The 19,397-nt window shown below is 44.6% G+C and overlaps 1 protein-coding gene across 1 annotated transcript in view; it reads right to left on the bottom strand.

Moving 5' to 3' along the window:
- Positions 1 to 957: 957 nt before the first annotated feature.
- ARHGAP31 (Rho GTPase activating protein 31) overlaps positions 958 to 19,397 on the bottom strand; it is a 60,047-nt gene continuing 41,607 nt past the window's right edge. Inside the window, exons 6-12 of the mRNA XM_031613172.2 lie at positions 18,974 to 19,119; positions 17,654 to 17,852; positions 15,791 to 15,915; positions 13,357 to 13,416; positions 11,962 to 12,588; positions 11,351 to 11,655; positions 958 to 10,471 (exon numbers count right to left, since the gene is read on the bottom strand). Coding sequence (XP_031469032.2) covers positions 8,006 to 10,471; positions 11,351 to 11,655; positions 11,962 to 12,588; positions 13,357 to 13,416; positions 15,791 to 15,915; positions 17,654 to 17,852; positions 18,974 to 19,119 — 3,928 coding nt within the window. The 3' untranslated portion in view covers positions 958 to 8,005. The remainder of the gene's footprint in view (positions 10,472 to 11,350; positions 11,656 to 11,961; positions 12,589 to 13,356; positions 13,417 to 15,790; positions 15,916 to 17,653; positions 17,853 to 18,973; positions 19,120 to 19,397) is intronic.

The following is a 19,397-nucleotide window of genomic DNA, read 5'->3' as shown; positions in this document are numbered from 1 at the left end:
TGGTATGCTGGGAACCTCCTGCAGGAATTCTCCCTGAGATCTGTGGCATCCATCTTTAGGAGAGCCCGCTGCCTGGGGAGCTTAGGATGACTGCTGTGGGTTTTATCCACAGCAGAAAAAAAGGTGAGGGTGTTTCTGACTATGTGGGCTTGCACGCGAGGTGAAATTCCAGCACGGGCAAGGTCATTAGCACTGCCTGCATGTGCATTGGTGGAGATAAACTCTTGAGAGAACCAAGTGATGGGCAGCAAGCTGCTCTGTCTGCTTGGGGCTCTTATTGAATGTGAGCGCAGGATGAAAACCTTCCATTTCTCTCTACTTTTCAGGCAGTGCACACCACCGAGTGTACTGCTTTTCAGGCAATACACACACACTGATGGCACCGAGCTGGGAGAAGGTAAAACAACTGCAGTTTGTGAGCACTTGTTTCTTCTAATCTAAACTGATTCTTACAAAGGAGGAGGGAAATGAGTCACCTGGAATAGTAGAATCATAAAATCATTACAGATGGAAAAGACCTCTAAAACGATCAAGTGCAACCGTCAACCCATCCCCACCATGCCCATCAACACAAATCCCTCTGTGTCTATAAAGGACCAAGAGCAAACACTTACTTAATGATATTTTCCAGGCTGATTCAACTCTTATGGCTTATGGGTATTTTTTTTCTTCTTCCTTTTCAGGTTTTACTTTTCTGGAAACTTTCCTTCATTAATAATTATCATGTGTGTTACTCTCCTTTCTCCAGCTCTGGTTGTTCTCATGTTCCTGTTCCTCGTGGTTTATTCTTTAGCAACTACTGAGCTTTCTTTGAAGTTATTTCCTCTTACTGAATTAAAATATTTCCTGGTCTTTTCAGATAAGGGATTTGAATGCTGGAGAGATATGTGCTCCCTGCAGCAGATGTGAGAAAACAGGTCCAGTTTTAAGAAGTATCTGGACCCAAAGTACAGGACATAATTCCTGTGAATTTACTAGGTATGCAAAATATGACTTATCTCACTCTGCAGTTTGCAGACACTACATGTGAAAGCAGCTATCCTTTTTCCTTACGGAAAGACCTAAATGCTCGTGTTTTAACACTCGTGTTCTACCTAACCTCTGGGGGAATCAGGACCCAGCCAGGTGTGAGCTTCACAGCTCCTGTTCATTTCTAAGCCTTAACACATGAGATGAGTTTTTTGAAGAACTGATCCTGCTCAGAAAGAAAATGTACTCCAAGATCTCACCACCTTTCTCCATCCTGGGCACTACCATCATGTTCTTGTTGCTGCCTCGTGCCAGATCAACCTAAGTTTCCCCCACTGGGATAAATTTCCTTCCCTCACTGCCTGCCTTACCTTTGCTGCCAGCTGACCTCAGATTCCAACCAGTGGGATACTGGAGAGGCATGTCCAGCTTCCCACAGTGCGATGCATGAGACACAAGTACATATTATGGTGCTGGGTTATCTCGTCTCTTGGTTAACAATCAGTATGGGAACTAGCTTCATCTTGGTTTTGACTTCTCTGAAAGTATCTAAGATGTTCCAACTGGTGTTTCTAATGCAGCCAATGCAGATGCTTGTCCTAAACTCAGACTTTCAGAAGCATAGTGATGGGAAAGCAGGAAAAAGGAATTGGCTGAAATTGTGTTCAAGCACTTCCATGTGTTCAGGCACACTCATGCAGGGCACAGCGCTGACTCAGGCACAACCAGTTCTATAGTGCCTCTTTTGCTTGATTTTGATAATTGCTGGGGGCAGTTTGAGATTCTCCTCCTGTCTTATTGCCAAGTCATTGCTGGGCTCTGTGGCACAATGAATACACAGATATTGTTTCTCACACAGCACTAATATTTGGCTGGGGCCAATAACAATTGCGGAGTTCAGAAGACATGGTTTTCTGTTCCATTTTGTGTGCTAGTTGCCATGGAAAGCAGGAAGCACAACCCAGGCATTTTCCTAAAGGGAAACTGAAGTCATGAAGTTGGTAGGAAAGGGAATCAAGTCCTGAGTTCAGCTGCTGATAGGAAAAAAAATGTATTTCATTAAACCTAACGATTCTTCTGTTGTCTTGGGGGGAACACAGAGCAGGATAAACTGCAGATATGCCCACTGACACTACAGCCACTGGAACTCCTGACTTTTTTGTTGCTGTCTTATTTTTCCCCTAGGGTTGAATTATGAACACACACTAACAATATTCACCTCCACACTAGAGCTGAGACTGAATCAATGAGGATGCTGTAAGAATCCAGAGAATCAAGAAACTTAATAATTTTGTGAAGCTCTTGCTTATCCTTTACAAATTGACAGAAATGCCTATGTGATGCATCAAAAGCTATTTTCTTGTTCATCTTCCCTTGCTGACTCTGTAAGTGTTGGCATCCCAAGGTATTTTTGTCCCCCTACTCTCTGTGGCTCTACATTACTGCAAACAGCAGAATTCTGCACAAGCTGTAATAACAGGAGGGCGTGAGTGATTATGCGTCACTGAAACATCAGCCTGAAATACTAAGTAAAAAGATGAATTATACTCATGGAAATTGTAAAGCTTTTCAGGTAATGGTAAATCTGCAGAAGTCTTCATTTTCAGATCTGCAGAACAGCTGCAGCTCTCAGAACTCCCAGTCAGAAAAATGCATCATCAGGGTCTTAACATTCACCCCCCAGTCAGACCAAGGAAAACACATCTCAGTGACCTGGCCACTTGTACAGTAAGAGAAGGGTTCAAAACCTATCTCAGAGAAAAGCATACACATTGGTACTGCATTCATAAATCAAACCTAGGAGATGATACAAAATATTTCGAAACATCACTAGGGCACAGCTCTGTTTTTATAAAAACTCCAGTTTAATCTCATGGCTGAGACCTGGCAAAACATCTTTTTTTGTGGATGCTTCCTTTTTTCTCTTTTTTTTTTTTTTAAGCAATAAGGCACAAAGGCAGACAAGTCCACACAGAGAACAAAGCTTAACAAAATTACAATCCAACAGGGCTAGCAGGAGAAATAATCAAAAAACAGAGCCAGCGAGATGGGGACAGTCTTTTTCACAGTGTCTGATTTCCAACTCTTCCCTTGACCTGGAAGCAAATAGTGTTTCGAAAGAGACCAGTGCCTACAAGAGCAATATCCAAGGTCTGGGCTACTGCATGGAGCCCATGCATGGACAGCTACTGCATGGAGCATTTGCTTCCTACCATCCTTTCCTTCCAAGCCTGTGGAAGCCCCTCTCCATCTCCAGTTGAACTTGGTGACAAGCTTTCCATTCCTTTCTTGGAGCACAACTAGTTACCACCAAGTCTTTATATGATTAGGAGCATTCATAAGCTAAACAGAATCGGGATCAGCTGCAGCTTCTTCCCCACCCCTGGAGATTTTACTTTATTTTTTAGAGATGGAGAGAAGCAAAAAGCACAACTGCAAAACTTGGGCATGCCCAAAAGGGAATATGTGCTCTGGTAGATTGGGTGTGTTTCCAAGGACTGGGGAGAAGCTTGTCATTGAAAGCTGAGGCAGTCTTTGCACTCTGGTCTCCCATGATTTCAACCCTCCTCTCCCGGGATATGATCCCACTGAGGAAGGCAGATTCAGACCTTCTACCCACCACAGACTAGACAGAATTAATTAGCTTCTCTAAGGGCAGAAAGCCAGTTGGTCTCACGCTTTCAGTGCTAGAAAAGTTGCAAAACAAAATAGTTTCATGCATCAGCCCAAGTTTCACAGATGTGTAGGATTCTTTTTAGACAATTCCTTCATTTTAATTACACTTCCTTTTTAATATATTTATATATAATATTCTTATATATATATAAATTTAACACAATATTCACCTTTACAGGCATTTCGGAATTCATAAAGAAAAAAGACTTTGATTGCACCTTTTGGACTCTGGGTAAGGGAAAATGTTGCAGGGCTTTATAAATGCCCTCTAATGCAGATCTAAGTTCTTCTGAAGCTCTAAAGGTGAAAAAAGAAGTGCCTCGGTCTTTCAGAAGTGATAGCATAGGATGGGCAGCCCCGGAGAAATATAAGATAAGGTTTATAAGATAAAATACTCATTTCTGTTTACCCTTGCTCAAATAAGGCAGCTCCCACATGGACTAACACCATCCATGACCCTCTTTTCCATTAGGCAATTCCAAACTTTGCTCACCCAACCATTTCATGCCTAGCTACACTCCTGAACTTAACAGAAGCTGCGCAAGACATGGGAAGAATACGGGAAGTTTAGCCACTTCTCATCACCCACACGTAGAAGTCCACAAAAGCTTGTGATATCACACCATGATTCAAAACCAGTCCATCTGCAGACTTAGTGAGTGTTCAAACTCTTCACAGGAGATTAAATGTTCCTGGGCCTCTGAAATAATCCTTGCAAATCTGCTGATGATGTGACTATCGTCCCAGGAAGGACCTTTCCACAATGCCAAGAACAATTAACTTAGCTCTCACACAAAACTTCAAATATGGGGCGAGGCCCATATTCCATTACACAGCTCTATCCCTCTCAATGCTTCACAGAAAATCAAGCAAACAAAACCAAGCAACAATTAAAAAATAATAATGAAATCTTTCCTTAAAACCTTGTGTTTAAAGAGTCGTGATGGAGGACAGGAATTTGGTACCCACAATGTACAACTGCAAAACCCTGAACTTCAGAAGAGCTTCCAGTCTCAGGATCAGTCTGATACTGCAGGGTTGCGGAGAACAACCTAGTAGCCCTAATGTGAAGACAACATCAGGTCTGACCCTGGGGATGATCTCAGGAATGGCTCAGTAAAGCGGGCTCTCGGGAAGATCCAACCACAGTCAGTATTACTCATTGGTTGATAGCTTCAGGTTTTTGGCTCTGTCCAACTACCAAGCCCTGGTTCTTGAAGCTGACTGCAGATATGGTATCAATATCCACTCTCAATTGTTGGAAAATCTGCAGAAGTTGAGTCTAAAGCTGTGGATGTGCAACAAAACAAGTGCTCCCAGCTCCATAGGGTCTGCAAGGGCTTTATTTCGTCTCTTGATACAAGCCCACTTATGACCATAAAGCTATTGTGATGTGCCTGCATTACACCCCTCCTTGGCTTGGATCTTGGAAGTCTGATATATCAGCCAAAGGCTGGAGTTGAAGTTGTTAACAGAGCAAACTGTAAATAACTACATAATGAAAATCGCATTACAGAATCCATGCTTAATTAAAACCCAGGACCTGAGTCTGAGCTCAAATTCTGAAACACCTTTTAAAAGTACAGTCTGGATACAAATCTCATTTGCGGCTGATTTTTAATATTACATATAATTTTCCAGTAATTTTCTCTTGCAGAAAGTTCCCCAATTATGCCAAAAGTACTATTACTTACTGGAACACTGTTAAGAGAGTACTATATACAAATTACCAGACCTCACTTCTTGTTCATAGATCAGCTTATATGAGATCAACAAGGAAAAGAAAGAATGGTTTTAAGGTGCCAAGGTTTCATCACATTTTCTTTTTCTTTTGACACATTACTTTATGAGTTTGGCTGGCTCCATTCCAGATGCCTTGGCAGTCAAAACTTCTAGGAACTGAGAGAATATAAATCCCTGCCTAAAGTAAACTATTTTGTTGACGCCAAAAAATCTGGGCACCATTTCCGTTACTTTTACTTTCTGGAAAACCTTACCACAATACATCGTATCACACCTTCCCAAGTCATTCACATTTAACATTCACGTGGTGGTTAAAAGTTTTCCCATAAGGCAACAAGAAAGGCACGTGGGTGCATGTAAATGCAGTGCAGAGCAGTACTATGAGAAACATGGAGGATTGGCAGTCCCTGGTTTTAATGGCAGGCAGCACAGGCATTTTATGGTCTGGGAGGAAGATAATATGATCATTATGAAGCTGCATGTGCTGGATCTGCCATCCACGGCTTGCCCAGGTAAAGCGTAGGCTGGCATCTGGGAGACAACATGGACCCAAAGAACTCTTGGTTCTTTTCTGAATTAATATTTTTCCTCAACAAAACTGACAGCACAGGCTTAGTTCTCTCCTCTGTTTCTTTTCATATTGCATAATACATAAGTGAGGAGTGAAATGGGGAGGATCAGCACAGCAACTTGTGACAGGGAAAAGCCCTCTTGTTTTTTCATGCTTCCTTTGTATCTGGCAAGATAAAATTCTGCTGAGGATGTATTCCCCGCATCTGTATGCCAAAGCTTCTCAAAAGCACCCTGCCATCTCTCTCCTTTAGCAATTAAAGTGTGCAGACAAAGCACGATACAGACTTTGGGCCCTTCAGCCACAATGACACTAATTAAGTGACACATTCAGGACAGACCAAGATCTCATGGGCTGAGTTTGCTAACAATTTCTAAATGCCAGTATTTTAGGGGAAAAAAGCCCTAAACATACATCCACTGGGAAATTCTGACTGATACTCATTGTGGTGGCCAATAGTATTTCCTACCAGATGCTCAGATACTGTTCAGACAATAGCCCATAATACACAATGGAGGATGTACAGACTCAGATATCTCCATGAATGATGGTCCCTGTAAGTACCATTACAAGGACAGTCTCGGTGCTGGCAGCAATACCTGTGTTCCCATCTCCTCCATAGCCACTAGTGGCATTTAAATTGCAGAGACAGTACAGACTGTAACCGGCTTTGCAATTGCCCATTATCACGTACCCGGCAACAGATGAGCCTTCAGTAAACTTAGAGTTAGAGGCTTTATAAAGGAAGCTTTAATTCTATTCCCATGGCAGCTATTGCTTATATGAACATGCATTTGCCTGTAATGATAACGGCCCTTTAGGAGAGAGCTTAATTCACTTCAAATCCACCTCTCAGAATATTGTTCGTGATCTGTTCTGCAGTCCCACAAATCATCCTCTTTACCATACCCTCAATCAATTTGAAAGCATTGAGGAGGAGGGAAGTGAAAACCAGCCATGCTCTCATAGAAACAGTGTAAAATGCTAAGGAAAAGGAGTCTGAATGAGGAAGAGGCACCTGGGGACATGCCACACAGTGGCAATGAAAGACCAAGGGTCAAGGATTATGTCAGTCAGGACACAAGAGGGCAATAGCCCAAGGACATGCAGTTCAGAAGATCCTCTTGCTTTCCTCTGCTGTGTGGAGCATAGCTGGATATATTTGCCGAGCTGTCATCTGGCTTTAAGCAACGACAAAAATAATTGATACTGGCCTTCGTTATGACCATATTTTCACCTCCATTGATACCAGTCTGAGAAGTCTCAATCGCTGGACACTCACTCCTCAGCCTATCTAAGGAAGGTGTGGCTGAGTACAACAAATCTCATAACCATGACTTGGAAAATTCAAAGAACAACTAGGCGTTTCCTGTTCAGCTTTCATTTCACGCCTTGCACATGCTAGAAAGAGCACATTTTTAATGCAACAGAAGCATCGGAGGCAGCGCCTTTGGGTTGCATGTTTGCTACTGGAACATCCCTGGGTGTCTTACACCTTTCGTGTCTTGCTCATGCCAGCTTCACCTTCCACTTCAGCTACTCTGCTTCCTAAATATCTACTTACACTGTCCAAAGAATACAGCAGAGATAGATAGACATGGCCATTCACTGGCTGTGAGGAAAAGACAGAAAGAGGTTCCAGACATTTGAACTTACCTCCTCACCTTATCTACATCTGGAGCTGCAGTACTTTAGAACAGTGTCCCTCCCCAGCCCCATTTTGTAGTTATTCCAAGATTTATTTTTCCTTTGTTTTCTGTAGAGAGGATAAGGCTTCCACAGGGCTTGTTAGACAACAAGAATATACCTTCAGAATTGCTTACAAAAAAAAAGTAGACGGTGAGGGACTAGAAAGGGATAAGAAAGGGAAGGAAAAGCAAGACAAAAAGACTGACTCTCCATAGCAAGATACTTTGCAGGAAATAGTAAAGATTGGGTTCTTCTTGCACAACATAGTAATAACAACAGCAAAATGGAAACAGAGTTGGTCTTCGTGTAGACACTCCCATCCCATCCACCATGGAAAAGGAGCAAGGGAAGCAGTTACTATTCAATCTGCCTCCCACTTCGTCCATCCAGAATCACAGAGCGCCTCTGTGGCTGGTAAAAGCAGCTGGTAGAAGTCTCCAGTCTCTGGCCATTCTTGGGGATGGTCATTTTATTCCGCAGCATCACTCCCTCAGGTGTTGTCCGCGAAGTTTCAGGCAGATCACCACAAATGGAACTTGAAGAGGAGGTCTGAGTAGGGCTTCTGATGGGTGATAACAACACCCTGGAGTCTGCTGAAGAGGAGGGGTGGTCCATAATGGGGAAAGGGGGACTGAAGAGAATCAAACTCTGGGGCCTCCCAGGCCTAGATCTATAGGAAGGCTTGGAGAACCCTGATGGCCTCTCCATCTTTGAAGACTGGGGGTTATCTCCACCTGTCTCCCCCTCGGAAGTACGCTTTCGGCGCAGAACAGGGGCATCCAGGCTAGGGTTATGGCTGGACTGAGACGACTCCAGTGGAGAGCCAAGGGTGCTGTGCCAGGGGCACACTGAGTCCTTTTGAGCTGGGTCACTGTTTTCTTTTTCCACTTTGGCTTTCTTCTCTGTCAGTGGGCTCTTGGGGGGCTCCAGATGGCCCCATGCCACTCGTTGAGTCTGCCTGCCAGCCTGCTTGGCTTCTGTTTCTTTCTTCTCCACTTGTGGAGCAGAATTTTGAGCCTGCAGGGGCTGGGGGATCTGGGTGTACTGAATCTTCGGTGGTATCACAGGCACAGCTCTTGCCTGGCACATCTTAATCATGAAGGAGGTCCTGACCGCTGACACACTGACAGGGGCAGAGTTACGACGGCCAGTGGTGGCATGGGCCACTGCCAGGTAATCTAAATCTAGATCTACATGGGCACTGAAAGGAGAGCGCCAGGAAACGCCTTTACTGCCAGCAGGACAGGTAGTTGACAGAGATGGGACTGAATCACTGCTTTTCACTTCCTTCTGCCCATACAAGAAGTTCCCAGTGGCAGAAGGCATGGCCAGGCTCTCAAATGTTAAGAAATCTGGAGCTGGAAGGAGTGAATCCAAGTTGAGGGATGACGGCCTAGTTTTCACTTTACGAGGTGTTTCTTCATCTTTATTACTCTGAAGTGACTCAGTGGCAGAGCACACTTTGGTAACACTGTCTTCTGCCATGGCAATGTCCCGAGACCTGGATGACTCCTCCTTTTTGATCTTTGCCTGTAAAGAACTGTCTGAGGCATTTTGGTACAGTAAAGATGGCTCAAACTTTGACCTCCAAGGGTTTTCTTTGCTTACATCCATTTTTTTTCGCTCTGGCTCTGGAAGAGGGATTCTGGAGGGTTCTTCTTGCTTAGCTGGTGTTTCCTCCCTGCTGATGGGATACCTCAGCTCATCAGTTTTCAGAGGTTCTTCTGGAAGACACATACTATTTTCATCTTGCTTAGTTTTGCTCATGGTAGTTGGAGAGATGGACTTTTTGGGCAGTTCGTGAGCCAGTGGCAAAATGTCACTGCAAGGTTGCTGCTGTTCAGGGGCATCTATGAAAGAGAATGGGATAGTCCACAAACTCATCACTGTATCTTTACTATCCAGAGAGAGGCTGCGACTGAATCGTGGTCTAAGAGAAAGGCCTGCCTCTGATCTCTGATCTTGTGGCTGAAACTCTGGTATTGTCTTCTCCTGAATGTCCTTAAAGGTTGGAGAATGGAGTGGGCTTGTGACCCATTGGTGATCCTCCCACGGCTCCACGAGCTCTAAGCTCTGCACATTATCTGCCCAGTTATCCTCATCATCCTGGTCACCAGCATCATGAGTTCTGCTGACAGCATTGCCCTCCTTCAGCTCCTGGATTCCAGCTCCATTCAGTGCCTTGGAGGAGAATGTGTCCCTTCCATCAGCAGTCACTATCTCAGGCATCTCACTCTGAGTCTGGACTCTGGTATGATCATCACTTTCCTTCTGCAGCTGGCAAGTGCTGTCTTTTCCTTTCTCTGATTCTGAATGTGCTCCTTTGGAAAGAGAAAATTTATCTCCTGGAGGAAGCTCATTAACTTCTGGTTGACTACGAAAATTCCATTCCAAGGGAGGAGTGACACATTCACTCATACTGTCTTCCACCACTGGGTGGTGGTTCTTTGGAGCAGCTATGCCAGTCAGGGGAGTTCCCAGTTTGGGTAGGACTGAAGCACAGCTCTGCTGTGCAGCCACCTCAGACTGGCAGTTTTGGTGGCTGTCTGGTCGCTCTGTGTTGGTGGCACCAAATAAAGGCACCTGAGTTGTGGTCTGTGGGGTTCTGCCTGCAGATTTCTGCTCAGACAGGGTAGAACATTGCTCTGGACCAGAAGAAAAACTATTTGATTGTATTGAAGAAGAGGATTCAGAAACTGGAACTGTCTTGGGGGCAGCTGCTGGAAAGAGCAAGAGTTCTTCTTCGGGTTCGATTATTTTCAATTCATGTTGTATCTCTGGCCACAGTGGTTCTAGAAGGGCATTTGCAGGATCCTCCTCAGTCTGAAAAACAGAAGAAATTCCATGACCTGGCAGTTCACAACTTACTGCAAATACCCCTCAATTTTCCTCATACAGTTTCTTAGAAAAGACAGGCTCCTGGATAAGCATGTTCATGGTTATAGAAACAAACACATACACATACAGTAATCAACCCAGTGAAGGAAATACATTTATAAACAAGTAGGTTTATGGAGAAGATCTGAGATGAGGCCAGAATGAGGCCTGAGAAGATGAACTGGAAAAGTGAGGTGAATGAGGAACTGGAATATCTCAGCCTATTTCTCAGCTCTTCCCATTCAGTGCTCACTTAGCCTCGCCAGGGGTTCTACATTCCCAAATCACACTGGGATGTATAATCTGTTTAAGAATATATGCCAACAGATCTTTAAATAGATGTGCTGCGATGAGTACCACTGTAAGAAATCTGATGAAAAAGGTCTGGTAGAAATACAGAGGAAGTGGGGGGGAAAAAAGTGTGTCCAGAAAAATGAAATAAAAAAAGAAATTTTCAAGCTGTACAGGACAGTAAAATAGAACAGCAAAAATAGAAGAAGAGTTCAGAGACCTTGGGTCAAAAGTATGAGACACCTGGACAGTCTCACATCTGGAGAGTCTCACAGCTGACAGATTGTACTGACTGCAGTCATAGTTACAGGAAGGGAAAACAAAGAGCGGACAGTAGGTAGTTGCACAAAGATAAATCACCAAGTGCTTAAATGGACAGAAGTGAAATCAATGCAAGGTCAATTCTTGACTCTGCTTAGCCTAGATCACAGACCAAGTTTTCACGACTATGTGCACACAGTGAAACTATGAACAGCTTCCCAGTCACCACCATGACATTTTCCCCCAACTTTTTTCTTATGACTTCTTCCTTACCGCATCCTTTATGCATGACCCTTCCTCTGGCTTAGCCTTCTGGATCTCCTGCTGGCTGCAACTGCCTTCTGGGGAGATGGTCTTCATCTCCAGCCTCTCTTGCTCTGTCTTAACTGCAGGGAGCGGCCCCGTATGAGTGTCTGAGGCTGGTGCTTGCTCCACATTAGGACAGTGCCCTGAGGATTGCTGGAGGCTGCTTGTGCTGCTGCTCTGCCCATGTAACGTCTCCTGATTTTCTGCTGCTGGCTGTGCAGTTTCTAAGGTCTCAGGTTTTCTGGCGACTACCAGTTCCTCAGAGAGAGAACCTGGATCAGAAACACAAAAGAACTTTGTTACTACTTGTGGCCAAAAGCATGTATCTGGCAGTGCTCCCTGAAACAAAGCGGTGCTCTTGTGACCCAGGAAGAACAAACAGAGCTGAAGAGATCCCTCCAGGCAGAACAGGGTGGTGCTGTGACAACCACCTACCCAGCCCCAGTACTTTAGCAGGGGTCAAGTCAATCTGCGACTGCCAATGCCTGCCCTGGCACAGCTTAGTTTCTTCCCTGCCATGAGAGCAGGCTGAATGTCACCAGAGCCAAGCTTTAGCTCCACTACCCCACACACTTTACCTCTGGATGCTGTCATTGGCAGAAGAGGCCCAGGTGACTTCTCCTTCCTTTCTGCAGCCTGCTCCATCTTCATGTGGACTTCACCTTCCAGTGTAGAGGGGTTGGGGCTCTCAGGTACCAGGGAAGACAGTTCCTCGAGGCTGGAGAGGGAAGGCTTGTCCCGGGTGGGTAGGCGGCATGGGGTGCTGTTGGTGCTGATAACTGCAGACACCCGGAGTGGGACAGAGACAGCGAAGGGCTCTGAGATGTTCAGCGCTTTCCTCTGGTGCCGAGGGGAGGCCTCCAAGGGAAAGAGACTGCTGGGAAAGCCTGATTTAGCAGCTGTTTCAGAGGTGTAGAACATGCGGCCACCTTTGGGAGAAGTCTGCTCGTTTTCAGCATCTTCTGCTGCACGGAAGACTTTCAGCTGCTCAGGGGGGCACTTGGCCTGTGATGTCCGGCAGGGAGCTTTTACCCCACTCAGCTCTGAGTTTCCTTTGGCTCCCATGGCAGATCCTTCCCGCTCCCACTCATTCTCCTTGCTGAGGTCATATGAGCTGCCTGTGCCTCCTGTCCGAATTTTCATCACCGGGACAAAAAACCCTCCAGTAGTCACTGTCCGTTTGAATCTGCTCTTGTCATCCTCCCCTAGAGGAGGATATGAGGCAGTCAGTGGAAAACAAATAACTAGCATCAGTCTTTCTCCCTTCATCCCTCCAGGAATGGGCTCTGCCCTTCATGTGGTGCTCAGGGACATGATTTAGAGGAGGGTTGCTAGAGGTTGGGTAGTATGGTTGGGTTGCAGTTGGACTTGATGATCTTTAAGGTCTTTTCCAACCTGAGCTATTCTATGATTCTGTGATTCATGAGCATCCACATTTCCCCAGAGGGATGAGAGGGATGAGGGATGAGGGGCACCAAACAACTTCCAGGCTCCAGACCTTCACACTGAGCAGGTAGGACTGAATAGGATGCCCTCCTCTGGAAATCTTTTAGGATTTTTATTAGAGGCACCTTTCAATAAAATGCAGCCAACTCTACAGCTAGCATGCATTGCCCACAGAGATCACAGCTCAGGGCTCAATTGGTTTGTTACAAGCATTTTTAATTCCTTTATATTTAATTTTCCTTATAAATGGGAACTTTGTGCCCACCAAAACAACCAAGAACAAAATCAAAGCAATCTCACTTCTAGTAAAGACATAGCTAGGTACAGTGATAACTGTCAGGTGCACAGTAGAGGATTAAAAATGCATGCACAGAAGGGTGAGGACACATGTCAGCAGCACGAGCACATAAAGATACACAGCACAGTGAAATAAAGAAAGACACAGACCACATGCAGGCGTGGAGAGAGAGCTGAGAGTGCAGAGGTGCCACCCTTCACCCTTACAGTACAGACTGTTGACGTCTCACCTTCCACAGGCAGGGAACAAAGTGAGTCCATGCTCTTCGCGGGACGAATAGTTGCTTTTTCTGTGGAAAATGAGTTTTAGAAACAGGCTTCAGATCCCACAGCTTTGCAGGCTTCAGCCCATAAAGAACAAAGGCTGCATATAGACAGGCATGCCAGACAGACATCAAAGTTATTTTCCATTTCCAAGCATTCCCCCTCTGTATGTACACCATGCGGTTTACTACCCGCAACACTTGTCCACACAGCTGGGGATCTGCTAGTGCTAACAACAGCCTTGCACCTGCCAGGCATGTGGAGAGCTATACTTAACCCAGCCAGTCAACACCATCACCATGCGTAGCAGTTTGACGCCCCTATAGCCATCATGCCCCATTGCCCTCCCCAGTCACACCACATTATTGCCTGTGGGGACTTTTTAACTAAACTGGAATAAATGCCTTCCCACCTCTCATTCCTCATAGTAAATGTTCAGTTATTTTTGTGTTCCACTCCCAGACTCTTGCTGGCATGAGCATACCCAGCCTTCAGTAGGCACTGAAGGAAATTCATGAGAGTGTTAAGAAACTTATTCCTTGGTCATTCTCACTGGACTTACTTATCCAGAAATGATCTGCCATTTGTCACCAAACGCTCTATACATCTGTTCCTGAGAGGTTTCAGAGACATGTGATTGTTACTGCTCTGAAAGGGGAGATGGAGGGGAAAGTAGCTGGCAAGAACAGCAAGTTTCTGGCAACCCAAAAAGGATCCGTGGAGCTCTGGAAAACATCTGGGAGCAAACTTTGCTGTTTACAATAGTGCACAAAGTAGGTAAGGGAGAAAGTGAGAGGGCTTACTGGACTTCATTTGTTTGTTTAATTAAGGCTTCTGGGACTGACTTTCACATGAGCAGAGGAGAAATTCCAGCTACCTTTGTATGGAATCCTGGCTACCTTTCTCATTCATATGGCACAATGTCTTGAGCATTGGCGCTGCATTTCCAGAGGAACAGAATTCAAACAGCAGAGCTCACATTTTATGTGACTTGTGTATAGACACAAAGTGTGGGAAAGCATGTGCTGAGTTTCAACAGCAAGTTCATGTGTTTCCCCCACATTATGCTGTAAGCAGAGAGTGCATAAAAATACAACATGGCAGCACTAAAGCGTTGCTTTATTGCACTACTGCTGTGCCTAAATCTCTACGTGCTTCAGCATTTTTGTGCAACTGCTGGTGAAAATATGCAGCCATTCAGTATTGTGCTTGAAAAAAGGCTCAGCCCCCAAAACCACTGGGCTCCAAACATTCCTGGGCATCCTTGAGCTAGCGCTATTTTGGGACAGAGTATTCCTTATCAAAGTGAGAAAGTGATCCCATGATCAAAATAGGATGGAGAACTATTTCAGGGTCTGCAGTGGGCACCCTCTGTGAGGCCATCTGTACATGCAAAACACAGGGAAGGCAGGGATCCAAAAAAGACTGGATCCAGAATTTGGCTTCACACTTATATTTGATCTAAAGACTGCCTCACTTAAATATGATGGTAGGTAACATTGTCAACGTTAACTATTGTAAGTCTTGCAGTGTTTGGTAGCATTCCTCTAAACACCAGCTCCTGGATTCATGAGATTATGTAAAAATTCACACCTTCATCTTCCTTATAATAAGTAAATTCCCAATTTTGAGGATAGTTAAAAAAAAAAAACCAACACAAAAACTAGGAGATATGTGCCCAAAACACTTCTTTATAAAATTAGGTAAAAATAGACTATGATTTCTTTTAAAAATAATTATTATTTTAAAGTTATCTTCATGGTTTTTAGAACCTGAGTCATCATTTCTGAATGCTTAGAATTTACACTCCCAGGTAATTTTCTAGGAAGCACAGCACTTAAGATATTGAAGCTCGGGAGGGGTTAGAACTTGGGATTACAGCCAGGAGGAAAGACATCTTCTCCCTTGTCAATGCTACAAAAGTAATCCATTCACTCAAAGTGCAGAGATACAGGAGGCATAGAAACTCCTTGTTTTTCATGAAGGGACTGAACACAGTTGGTTATTTTAGTACCTTTTGGTGGACGGACAGTCTGGAAGGACAACTATTCACCAGTGCTGTGTAAGGAATGTAAGGGTTTGGCTGGGTTGGAGTGGGCTAATCCAACCCAATATACTGCATAGCACTTCTTAGCCCCTAGCCTTGACAGCTGGGCAATGGGAGCCTCATGTTTATCACATACCAAGATGGAATATTTGCTGTAGCTGCCAGGCATATCATCCTTAACGGTGCTTCTTGCCATCACGCGAAAATAAGATGTCCATGAAACAAGGAAAAAAACATGACTCATTAGACTGAAGCCTAATGGCATTAGTGTCATGTGGGTACAGGTTTCCCCTTGCTATCAGTGCCAAGAAAGAAGCTGTGGAGAGAGAGTGAACTGAATACTGTGTTCTTACCAGATAACTTCTGTGCCCTTACAAAGACACTCCCATTTCGACTCAGCTTAGACTTTGATTCTGAGCCAGAACGGCCCAAGTTAAATATCGACTTCCATTTCTTGGACTTGGTTGATAATTTTCTCCTGGAAAAAGAAAAAAAAAAAAAACAGCTCAGGAAATTACCTAACCTCAGAGACTTTTATCTTTTTAGTACCCCATAAAAGCCTCTGTGCTCGCTCTACTCAACACTGCCCCTCATTTTCTCTCACCTCTTTTAATTCTAGTGCATGCAAAGCATAGATAGCTACATAAATAATTCTCCCTTTTCTGTATGTGATTTCTCTGTATTGCTGATTCAACTGTGTCATGGATGGAAAGATACCTAAGCCAAGTCTTCATAGAGGTGGCTCTGGCATCATTCTACAGCAACTGTGATTGACTGAGTGATGAACCATGCCTGTCTCCAGAAAGGAGAGGTTTCCAAGGCTAAAAGTGTCTTGCAACACAGTAAAGAAAGATTGTCTTTTAGACAGGTTTAATGACAGAATGCAAGATAAATTCCAGCTAGAACTTATGGAACACGTACTATTCTGTGGTGCACAGAGCTATCCTTTAAAGTCCTTGTGAGTTATAGCTTTTATGGATTTGCAAAAATAAAAGGATCCCATAATACAAGTGGCTATTAATGCTTGTCAAACCAATCTGAATTTAATCATAAGTGTTGATCATATGCTGGTATAATGTAATAACTGAAATGAGAAAGCTTAAGGGAATTAAATCAATTTCTTGTAAATGTTAGATGAAGTTGAATGCCAGTTCCCTGTGTCTCCTTGGAAGTCCCAGTTTTAAAATGAAAGAAGCTGCTGCTCTCTAAGCCAGTTTTCTGCTGTGAATATTGTTTAGTTTAGCTGTTAGTTCCTTCACAAACCTATCCTGATTCCTCCTTCAATCTTCAAGAGAAAGAACCATTTTACCTCTCTGACTTGCTCCACAAAATGGGTTTTCTATCTCTACAGTTCTGCTTTTCTTTTAGAACAATACTCAGAAGAGCACAAATCAGTCCTACAAAGACAATTAACATCTTACTGATAGGACCATTCTCTTCAAGTGAGAAAAGAAAACACACTGTAAAGGGGCAATACACCCTTTTGTCTTAAATTGGTTATCCTCTTGCCAGTATTCTCTTAGATGGCTCATTTTTCCTTTAATATATCAAGTGTGAAGAAATATTTTTACTACAGTGCTTTATGGGTCAGTAGATTAATGAGTCTCCTGCTGCAGGGGCTATAATCTCTCAGAACGAGGCAGCTGAGTAGCCATATATCAACTGATAGATAGAGCAATAGATAAATAATTAGGTTGGGCACCAGTACCAGCAACTGCAGCAACATCAGCTGAAATGGGACTCTTCTCAGTATTGATGCCACTGTGTAAATATCTCCTAGGGCTAGAAGAGAATTTTTCCCTTGTTGCTTGGCCACGACTGCAGAGGAATGCAGAGAAGAATGAAGCTACGCAGGTCAGTGCCACCTGGAGTGCTATGAACCAGCCACCAGCAGGTGGAACTCGTGGCAGAGCAGTGTCCTGGCCTGCTACCTGTTACATGCCCAGCCCACTTTTAGCCTTGTGCTCACATGAGGATGCAAAGACAATTAATTCGTTCTGCAGAAGGTTCTGCCTTCGTGGAGGAAGGTGGACTAGTGATGCTACGAACCCAGCAGATGAAATGCTTCACAACTTTGCCACTTGAGAAGGGTATGCAATTTTCTCTCCATTCATGTGTGCAGGTGCGGGGCTGTCACTCTAAGAGAAGTTTCATTCCTAGTCATGCTTGGGAACCTGCTCTTTTTGTTCACACTTTACATCCCTCTTAGCACTTACTTGCTGTCAGGGAGGTCAACAACTGTGTGGAAGAAGGACCCTGTTACAGGGACGATCTCAGGCAAGCTGTTCTCTCTCCTCTCCTTCCGGGCAGGATGGGAGGCTGACAAACTCCGAGCCTGTGCTTCTTCCAGGCTCACCAGCTTCATTGGCAGGGAGGTGGAGGGGTGAGTCAGATTTTTCACAACTGGTGCATTCTCTGTAAAGAAAGAAAGTACATTCCAGCTGTGGGTGAGAAGAGATGAGAGCAAGAGCTTCATGTCTTTATTTCACTGGGACAGCTCCTTTGGAGAGGGGAAAGGAGAGGCACGTGCAGCGGGAAAGGTTTTTGTCAGACAAGCCTTCTATCTCCCCAGCAACCTTATTCATCCGAGTGCATTACCAGCAGGGGCCACACTTGCCAGTCAAAGGCTGTGTTATACATATGCTCTAGGTGTTTTGGTGAGAAAGAGGCGTCCCTGAGAAGCACCAGGTTACACACGTTCCCCTCTTTCCTCCCTCCCAAGATTTTGGAGCAGTTGAGTCTCCAGTCCATGCCTGGTGACTAATTCTTCCTCACTTCCACATCCTTCTCCCTGTCCTGTTCTAGGAAAAGGGGCTGTTCTAAAACCCACTGCTTCTGATGCAGAATCACAGAATGACAGAATGGCCCGGGTTGGAAGGGGCCTCAAGGATCATGAATTTCCAACCCTCCTGCCAAAGGCAGGGCTACCAACCTCCCCATTTAATACTAGACCAGGCTGCCCAGGGCTCCATCCAATCAGCCTTGAACACCTCCAGGGAAGGGGCATCCACAATTCCTCTGGGCAGCCTGTTCCAGCACCTCACCACTCTCATAGTAAAGAACTTCCCCCTGACATTTCATGGCTATGGAGACAACCTGCAGTACAACCAGAAGCCCTAGAATTTGCTAAATGGTGTTTTGCTGTACTGCTGGCTGCAGTAAGGACACAGTCCCTCATTCCTTGTCTTCTGGATTATTGAAAGTATGGCTGATGGTCTTAGAGAGAAAATCTGAGCCCAGATTAAGAAGCTAGTCAGTCTTCCTTTGGCAGAAAGGGTTAAACCAGGTGGGATCATGCAAAATATGAGCTGTGGGGCTATCAAGGAGCACATTGAATGAAGCTAGTGTCTAAAAATGAAACGCTGGAGATGGGGGTGAGGAGGACTAGGTTAGTGAGGAACTGGGATCAAGGTTTGTTCAGGAGAGTGTATGAGCATGGTAACCTTGATGATTTTGAAATACTAGTGTACAGTAGATATAGTTAGAGCTGGAAAACAGGGTAAGTGATATGTGGGATGGTGCAAGGAGGTGGTTACCAATGCTCTCAGCAGAGCTGGCTTTTCTGCTGTTGCTGAAGATCTGATCCACGTGGTTCAGAATGAACTCAATCACCAGCTGCTGGACTCGCACTTCCAGGAAAGCTGCATCTCCATTGCAGCCAACAGCCTCTATCTCCTTTGACCTGCACAGAAAAAGAGGTATACTAGTAGCCAGCATTACCACATGTGACCTCTGAGAAGGAAAGACTGGCTTTCTGCCTGCAAGACTTGGAACAAGGATGTTTTGCTTGTTCTTGCTGCATCCTTCCTTTCCTCACCAGGCTCTTCTCTCTGTCTTTTCGCTCTGTTCAAAGTCCTCTTCCATTTTCCCTCCCATTTCTGTTATTTTCTTTCCTCCCCATGCTATTTTCTCTTTTTGTTTTTCAGTAGAAGATAAAACTGCTCTCTTTCTCCCTACTTT

Source organism: Phasianus colchicus, chromosome 1 (genome assembly GCF_987193195.1).
Source record: "Phasianus colchicus chromosome 1, bPhaCol1.hap1.1, whole genome shotgun sequence".
In the NCBI taxonomy this organism is placed as follows: domain Eukaryota; kingdom Metazoa; phylum Chordata; class Aves; order Galliformes; family Phasianidae; genus Phasianus; species Phasianus colchicus.
The sequence above is the reverse complement of the archived record's forward strand: the minus strand, read 5'-3'. Positions and strand labels throughout refer to the sequence as shown.